At 53.6% G+C, this 8997-nt stretch overlaps 1 protein-coding gene across 1 annotated transcript; it reads left to right on the top strand.

Moving 5' to 3' along the window:
• Nucleotides 1-3040: 3040 nt before the first annotated feature.
• On the top strand, nt 3041-5023 carry LOC310890579 (olfactory receptor 14J1-like; the record flags this gene model as incomplete). The annotated part of the gene is made up of 2 exons (XM_083852898.1): nt 3041-4731; nt 4864-5023. Exons 1-2 carry the CDS (start codon nt 4106-4108, stop codon nt 5021-5023), a joined length of 786 nt encoding a protein of 261 aa, XP_083709024.1. The 5' UTR covers nt 3041-4105.
• Nucleotides 5024-8997: the final 3974 nt, after the last annotated feature.

Here is an 8997-nt window from a genome sequence, read left to right as displayed (position 1 = left end):
TTTTCTTCCTAGTAGCTGGTATGGTGCTGTGTTTCATATTTACAGAATTACAGGACAGTTTGGGTATGAAAGGACCTTAAAGATTACATCATTCCAACTCCCCTGCCCTGGGCAGAGACACCTTCCACTACACCAGGTTCCTCAAAGTCCCATCTGGCCTTGAACACCTCCAGGGATGGGGCATCCACAACTTCTCTGGGCAGCCTGTTCCTCCCCACCCTCTGAGTAAAGAACTTCTTTCTAATGTCTAATCTGAATCTACTCTCTTTCAGTTTAAACCATTACCCCTAGTCCTATCGCTACTCTCTTTGATGAAGAGTCCCTCCCCAGCTTTCCTGTAGGCCCCTTTAGGTACTGGAAGGCCGCTGTAAGGTCTCCCCGGAGCCTTCTCTTCTCCAGGCTGAACAACCCCAACTCCCTCTGCCTGTCTTCATAGGAGACGTACTCCAGCCCCTTGATAATACTCATGGCCCTCCTTTGGACTCGTTCTAATAGATTTATGTCCTTCTTACACAGCGAGCCCCAGAGCTGAACGCAGTACTCAAGGTGTGGCCTCACCAGGGCCGAGTACAGAGGGACAATCACTTCCCTACTCCTGCTGACCACACCATTCCTGCTACAAGCCCGGATGCTGTTGGCCTTCTTGACCACCTGAGCACCCTGCTGGCTCATATTCAGCCGACTATCCACCAATATCCCCAGATCCTTTTCCCCTGGGCAGCTGTCCAGCCACCCTTCCCCCAGCATTGCAGGGGGTTGATGTGCTCCAAAAGCAGGACCCGGCACTTGGCCTTGTTGAACTTCATACAGTTGACCTCAGCCCATGGATGCAGCCTATCCAGATCCCTCTGCAGAGCCCTCCTGCCCTTGAGTAGACCAACACTCGCTTCTAACTTGGTGTCATCTGCAAACTTACTGAGGGTGCACTCAATCACCTCATCCAGATCACTGCTGAAGATATTGAAGAGAACTGGCCGCAGTACTGAGCCCTGGGGGCACCACTAGTGGCCGTCCCCCAGCTGGATTTAGCTCCATGTACCACAACACTTTGGTCATAGCCACACGGCCAATATTTAACCCAATGAAGCATACACACGCCCAAGCCTTGAGCAGCCAGTTTTTCTGGGAGAATGCTGTGAGAAACAGTGTTGAAAGCCTTACTGAGGTCCAGGTAGACCACAGCCAAAGCCACTCCCTCATCCACTGAGCACATCACCTTGTCTTCGAAGGAGATCAGATTTGTCAACTGCTGATCAGGACTGCTGATCAGAGATGGAAAGCAGCTTGGCAAGTGATTCTGCCAGCTCCCTCAGGAGTCACCGGTGGATCCCATCTGCCCCATAGATGTGTGTACACCTTCATGGAGAAGCAGTTCTCTAACTATTTCCTCATGGATGATGAGGGCTTCATTCTGCTCCCTATACCTATCTACCAGCTCTGGAGGCTGAGTACCAGGGGAACAATGGGTCTTGCTGCTAAAAACTGAGGCAGAGAAGGAATTAAGTATCTCAGCCTTTTCCTCGTGTCTTCTATGTTTCTCTGTCATTGTCTTTCCCCCCACACCCAATACAGGATGCCCCTTAATGCTCTTGTTACATAAATATGAGTATATATATATATATAATATAAAATTTCTCTCTTTGTCAGTAATAGTCAGATAGAGCTGCAGTTAGGATTTGGCATTCTGATTTTGTCCCTGCAGAACTTCGAGACATGGAGGATTGAGTTCCGCACAAAATGAAAGAATGGATGGAAAAAAGGACAGAAAAGGTGGAAGCTGGCAGCTTTCCATCGCCTACACTTCTGTGACTTTATCCTGAAATTCCATTCAACTGCTTACTGCCGTATTGTCAAAAATGTCCTGCACCTTCCTGCTGCTGTTATCTTGTGAGAGACAGCACAATCAGGGTGAGCCATCTGCCTGCAGATATTAACAGCTGACAATGGAGCAACTGTCCAGGGAAACCTAGAGAAACTGCCGGATTTTGACTACAGAAACCTCTTGACCTTTACAAGGAGAAGAGCCCAGTCCTGCACCACAGGAAGAGGAACCCCGCACATCAGGGCAGACTGGGACCCTGTTGAGTGAGCAGTGCCCAGGAGGAGGAGGGCCTGGGCACCACGAGGGATGCCATACGAGCAGTGGTGCTGCTCACCAGGAACCAGGCCAGCTTCCTACAGAGCTGCCTTACGAGGAGCATGGCCACCAAGAAAATCTGAGTTATCAGACTCAGATCAGATTCCGTGTGACACCACACAGATAAGGGTCTACAGCCAGCAGGAAAAGATGTGCAGGTCTGGGTGTCCCTAGGACAGTCTGGTGTAGACAGGATAGTGGGTTGTTGCAAGGCTGAGAATCTCAACAGGACCCAGGTCTTTGTGTCCATGGCTCTGGCTGTTGTCTCTGCCACTGAGGCCTAGGAGGAGACAGCTTATCGGTAAAGCACCAGGGCCTCATTACCTCCTCGCCCCCAGCCATGAACCAGGCAGGGCTCGTACCATTCTCCTGCACTTGGCCATGCACATCCCCATCTCCTCCTGCCCCACGAAGAGCCCTGAGCAGTGTGTGAAGGGAAAGGATCTCCCTTCCCAGGGGCTGAGGGTCAAGGCCTGGACCTTGTGCTTGGTGACACACATCCAGTTTTCCTACACATCAGGGTCACCTTCACATTGCCTTTGTCTCCTTGTCCTCGCTGCCTCCAATGCTCTGCTCTAACGAGCTCCAAGGGAGGCTGTGTCAGTGCTGGCCCTCAGGGGGACATTGCAGGAAACTTGCCTCTGACTTGGACTTGTTGAGAGATGTCTTCAATTGTCTCTCAGTGCCTGAGGTTCGTGGGCTCCTCAGCAAAGCCCCCCGAGGGGGGATTCCAATGCCTTGGGCTGGGCGTCTGGTGCTGAGCTGGGCCGGGCTCGTGGGACAGAGAGAGCTCGTGGCAAGAGGGCCCTGGTGCAGAGAGACAGCTCTGCCCAGGAGCAGCTCCTGTGCACAGCGCAGCAGGGCTGGGGGCTCTGACCGCAGCTGGCACGGGGAGAGGAGAGAAGGAGAGAGGGCTTGGAGGCAGTTGGCAGTGGGAGGATGCTGGGAGCTGCCTGCAGGAGAAATCTGCACAGCCCTTGACAAGGTACGTCTCTGGCTGCAGGGCCATGCAGCTGCACGTCCTGGAAGGGTCTCCTGCTGGGTCTTGTTGCTGGGAGGGCAGTGGGCAATGCAGTAGGCTTTGGGAGTCCTGCTGGATGGCACTGCGAGGTGAGGAAGTCTGGCAGAAGCCCCTCGGAGTGCCCTAAGCCAGGTGCCCCCGGTCAGCCAAGAGTGGTGTGGCCAAGCATCCTCCAGACACTGCACGGGTGCAGCTGGGATGGTGGCACATCCCAGCTTTAAGATATCCATCTCTGTCTGTGGGGCATCCTCCTGGTCTGCAGGCTGCTCTCCAGCAGGATGCAGCTCTCTCGTGGCATCCTTGTGTTATCCAGGTGCCCTAAGGAGGAGACACCTCCGTGTTAAGGCCATGTCCGTGCTGCTGGATGGCTGTCTGTGGGCAGCCGGAGTGAGGCCTCTGCAACCCAGGATAGGAGGGAAGAGCTGAGATCCTGCTCATGCAAGACAAGGTGAGGATTCTATCCCAATGCACTTGGACTGGGGCTTCTCTGCTCTCAGCTGTCTCCAGTTTCTTCTCAGGGAAACAGCTGAGCAGAACAGTCCTTCAGCTCACAGAGGGGTGACACAGGGCAGCTGGGAACAGGAGTGTTCAGCAGTGTCAACTGCAGCTCTGTTCTGCATTGGGTGCATTGTTTGAAACAGAACTGCAAATTTCATTGACCTGACCAGTGGACTGACCTTGAGTTTCCCCCATGTTCCTGCTTCCCTCCTGCTGCACTGCAGGAAGGACTCCTCTGGAGCCCACAGCAGCCCCTGCTCCCAGTGCCACTCTCAGCCAGCACCAGCCGCAGCTCAAGCAGGAGACCTGCAAAAAGGTTCTCCTGCAAAGAGAGTGGCTCAGGATGGTGGCTGCTGTGAGGCTTGCAATAAATCTCCCTCAGAGAAGTGTGTACTAGCTTTGTTCTCCCTTTATCGTCTTCAACAGGCAGCTGTGTCCAAAGTCAGAAAATGCCGAACAGCAGCTCTGTGAGTCTGAGTGAGTTCCTCCTGCTGGCATTCGCAGACACGCGGGAGATGCAGCTCCTGCACTTCGGGCTCTTCCTGGGCATCTACCTGGCTGCCCTCCTGGGCAACGGCCTCATCCTCACCACCGCAGCCTGCGACCACCGCCTCCACACCCCCATGTACTTCTTCCTCCTCAACCTCGCCCTCCTCGACCTGGGCTGCATCTCCACCACCCTCCCCAAAGCCATGGCCAATTCCCTCTGGGACACCAGGGCCATCTCCTATCAGGGATGTGCAGCTCAAGTCTTTCTGTTCACTGTCTCTGCTGGAGCAGAGTTTTCCCTTCTCACCGTCATGGCCTACGACCGCTACGTTGCCATCTGCAAGCCCCTGCACTACGGGAGCCTCGTGGGCAGCAGAGCTTGTGCCCAGATGGCAGCAGCTGCCTGGGGCAGTGGCTTTCTCAATGCCATCCTGCACACGGCCACTACATTTTCCCTGCCCCTCTGCCAAGGCAATGCTGTGGACCAGTTCTTCTGTGAAATCCCCCAGATCCTCAAGCTCTCCTGCTCCATTTCTTATCTCAGGGAATTTGGACCTCTTGTGGTTATTGGCGCATTAGCCTTTGGGTGTTTTCTTTTCATTGTGGTGTCCTATGTGCAGATCTTCAGGGCTGTGCTGAGGATGCCCTCTTCTCAGGGCCGGCACAAAGCCTTTTCCACGTGCCTCCCTCACCTGGCCGTGGTCTCCCTGTTTGTCAGTGTCATTATGTTTGTCTACCTGAAACTCCCTTCCAAATCATTCCCATCCCTGGATCTGGTGTTGTCATTTCTGTACTCGGTGGTGCCTCCAGCAGTGAACCCCCTTATCTACAGTGTGAGGAACCAGGAGCTCAAGGATGCCCTGAGGAAACTCTTTTGATACATGCTTCTCCAACACTGATAAGGGACCAATTATCTTAAGAGGACAACAAGGACACTCAGAAAGTATTATGACAATATTTTGTTGTTCTTTGTGTTCAGTATGGTTTTCTCACAAGTGTTATGATATTATTTTTATTTAAATATTTTTATTCTTATGCTCTCATCTTTGATTATTCTATTTAAGTTGATCCAGTCCTCTCATGTATCTATAGAACTGGGCATCTTGTGTACATAAAGACAATAAAGAAGCCATGAGAAATTCAGTGGTCTCAGGTCCCCTCTCTTCCCATCTCCTGTGCAGCTGGGGGAGCAGCCCCAGCATGCAGAAGGGGCTCAGGGCCCAGAGCCCAGCTGCCACAGGGAGGAGCGGCCCCGCTGGCCCTCGCGGCTGCCCCTCACTGCCTGCTGGGCTCTGCCTCTCTGCTGCCTTCGGGTCGGGGCTGCTGCTTCCTGGAGCGATGGCCATGGCCAGCAGCAGGGCCTCAGTGATAGTCCTGTTGTCTCTACAGAGACCTCTCTGTCACATTTCTGCACACCTCTTCACAAACCTGGTGTCAGGAATACACCCAAGGGGCTGCTCCATTGACAGGTCTCTTGCTTTTCTGGGCTTCACCATTAATCAGAGTCCCAGAGTGACCAGTGTGGGACCAAGGACTGGACTGGGAGCTCCCTTCTTGGTTGCACATAGCCCAGCAAACAGTAACTGGCCTTTGACATATCTGCATGGGACTGTCATAGTGGTGCTGGGGTTGATGGCAAATAACATTCTGGAGTGGAGTACAGAACTGTCAGGATATGTCAGTTGATATCCAAGGACAGTTTGCGAGTCTGGGTTGGCAGCGGTTCCTCAACTAATGAATCACAGAATCACAGGATCACAGAATCATCTAGGTTGGAAGCAACCTCCAAGATCACCTAGTCCAACCTCTTACGTAACACTAACAAGTCCTTCACTAAACCATATCACTAAGAACAACATCTAAACGTCTTTTAAAGACCTCCAGGGATGGTGACTCAACCACTTCCCTGGGCAGTCCATTCCAATGCCTAACAAACTTTTCGGTAAAGAAGTTCTTCCTAATATCTCTCCCTGGACAGATTGGAAAGCTGAGCAATCACCAACCACATGAAGTTTAACAAGGGCAAGTGCTGGGTCCTACACCTGGGATGGGGCAACCCTGGCTATACGTACAGACTGAGCGATGAGACGCTGGGGAGCAGCCCCACAGAGAGGGATCTGGTGGTTGTGGTTGACAGCAAGTTGAATGAGCCAGCAGTGTGCCCTGGCAGCCAGGAGGGCCAGCCGTATCCTGGGGTGCATCAAACACGGCATTGCTAGTCGGTCGAGGGAGGTGATTGTCCTGCTCTGCTCTGCGCTGGTGCGGCCTCACCTCGAGTACTGTGTGCAGTTCTGGGCACCACAGTACAAGAAGGACATTAAACTGTTGGAGAGTGTCCAGAGGAGGGTGACGAAGATGGTGAAGAGCCTAGAGGGGAAGACATATGAGGAGCAGCTGAGGTCACTGGGCCTATTCAGCCTGGAGAAGAGGAGGCTGAGGGGAGACCTCATTGCAGTCTACAACTTCCTCACGAGGGGGAGTGGAGAGGCAGGTGACCTATTCTCCATTATCACCAGTGACAGGACCTGCGGGAATGGTGTCAAGCTGAGGCAGGGGAAGTTTAGGCTGGACAAAAGGAAGAGGTTCTTCACCGAAAGGGTGGTCGCCCACTGGAACAGGCTCCCCAGTGAAGTAGTCACTGCACCAAGCCTATCTGAATTTAAGAAGCGATTGGACTGTGCACTTAGTCACATGGTCTAAACTTTTGGGCAGACCTGTGTGGTGCCAGAAGCTAGACTTGGTGATCCTTAAGGGTCCCTTCCAACTCAGGATATTCTATGATTCTATGATTCTATAATATCCAACCTAAACCTCCCCTGGTGCAACTTTAGCCTATCCCCCCTTCCTATCACCAGACACATGGGAGAATAGACCAACCCCTACCTCGCTACAGCCTCCTTTAAGGTACCTATAGAGAGCGATAAGGTCGCCCCTGAGCCTCCTCTTCTCCAGGCTGAACAACCCCAGCTCCCTCAGCCGCTCCCCGTAAGACTTGTTCGCCAGACCCCTGAGTGAACCGTCTGTGGTTTAATTTGGTAGAGAAAGGTAAAGGAAAAGGTGAAAATGAGGAGCCCATGGGTTAAAGAGGGCTCTGCAATTCCAGAAGGGTTTAGAGGAGCCTGCTGGCAAAGGCACATAAAAGTCCAGTGTAGTTAAGGGCAACCTCTCTGAAACCCCAAAATTGCGACCTAGTGTAGCACTCGCCTGCCCTTTATGCCATTAGAGAAACCCCATGGTCCTGCGAAAGCACTGCCCTGTGCTGCTGAGCCATAAGGGGAGATGGAAAGGGGCTAAGCAGTAGAGATCCCCACGGAGTTCAGTCTGCTGCCCACCCTGAGCAGAATGGGCAGAGCGGAGATCCCTGGATGACCAAGGACACCAAAACCCCTGGCTCTGCAGAGCAGCACCACCAGCTCTATGCCCTCCATCTCCTGAGCCATGGCTGGCAGCAGCACGGGGGCTGCTGGGGAGGCCCAGAGCCGCCTTTGTGCCAGCAGCTGCGGTGCCTTGCAAGGGGCTGGGGCTGTGCTGGCCGTGCCCAGAGCCCTGCAGCAGGCTGCGGTGGGCACTGGCCTGGGGCCAGCCCAGCCTGGGCATCTGGGCTGGGGAGAGGTCCGGGAGGTGGGGAGAGGTGGGCAGGGGCTGGGCTGGGCTGGGCAGTGCCCGGCAGAGGGCACCAGCAGCGTCAGGGAGCAGTGGCAGCATGCAGGGGAGGGCTCCCAGCAGGGCTTGGTGCTGCAGAGCCAGGGCTGGGGAAGGGAGCCCAGAGCTGCAGGGGCAGGGGACACGAGGCCGCTCGGGGCCCTTGCTGGCCTGGGCAGAGCAGGAAGGGGGCCCAGGGCATTCGTCCCCTCACCGCAGCCTGCCACGACCTGCACGGTGCTCACGCAGCGTCCAGGGCCAGGCTCTGCCCCGTGGTGCGCAGGGAGAGGGCAAAGCCTCTCTGAAGAGGCTGAAACTGAAAAAGATCCCTCTGCTGCCCCGTGGTGTGACAGGGCCAGGGTGGGACAGGTTACCTTTATTTGATGTAGTTCTTGTGTAATTTGCATTGGTGATGGCACAAAAAGACAGTTCCTTCAGCAGTGATGTACATCCTTCTTCATGTTAGGACACGACTCAACGTCCTTCACTCTGCTTTATCTCACAGATGAACTGGATTAGGTCTCCTTGGTTACTCTGAGGCACAGTGCAGTGCTTTTTGCCTTCTGCTACTCCAACACAATATGTGTGACTTTCCCTTCATCTGCGCATTGACCTGACGGTTCATTTCACATTTTCACTTTCATATCCCTAGTTGTAAGGGGATGATTCCCCAGAGTGGGGCAAGCTGATGGGTTCTGCCTCAGCCATTTGAAGCGTCCTGCTCTTGAGTCTTTCAGGCTGACTTTTCCACACATGACCTAGGACGGTAAATGGATGTTTAGGTGCCTACTAGGAAGAAGGGAGAGTGTCTTGGGATCCCAAAGGCCATTTCAAATTTAGGTCTATCCCAAGAAACCGTTGAAGAAAGAATTTGCCTTGAAGGGGTTTCCTGTGCTGGGCTGGGCTGCAGTTTCAAGGATAAAGACCACTGCTGGCAGTGGAGGTGCCCTGGGAAACATCACCTGTCTCCACGGTATCCACCGACCGCCTCTGGTCTCCTGCAGGTCCTTTCAGACAGCTTCCATTCCAGGGAATTACTCTAAATGCACCAGAGCCTCTGGAGGCCTAATGATTTCATTGAAAGCAGAACCAGGAAATGGGATTTCAAGGAAATATTTCAAGTGTGAGTAAACTACTCTGAAGACCTTGGCACTGGTTGCTTATGGTAAGACAGCAAAGCTCTGCCTCAGTACCCAGTATTTTCTTCAGG

The sequence above is a fragment of the Anser anser genome (assembly GCF_964211835.1).
Source record: "Anser anser genome assembly, contig: HAP1_SCAFFOLD_32, whole genome shotgun sequence".
In the NCBI taxonomy this organism is placed as follows: Eukaryota; Metazoa; Chordata; class Aves; order Anseriformes; family Anatidae; genus Anser; species Anser anser.
The sequence above is the reverse complement of the archived record's forward strand: the minus strand, read 5'-3'. Positions and strand labels throughout refer to the sequence as shown.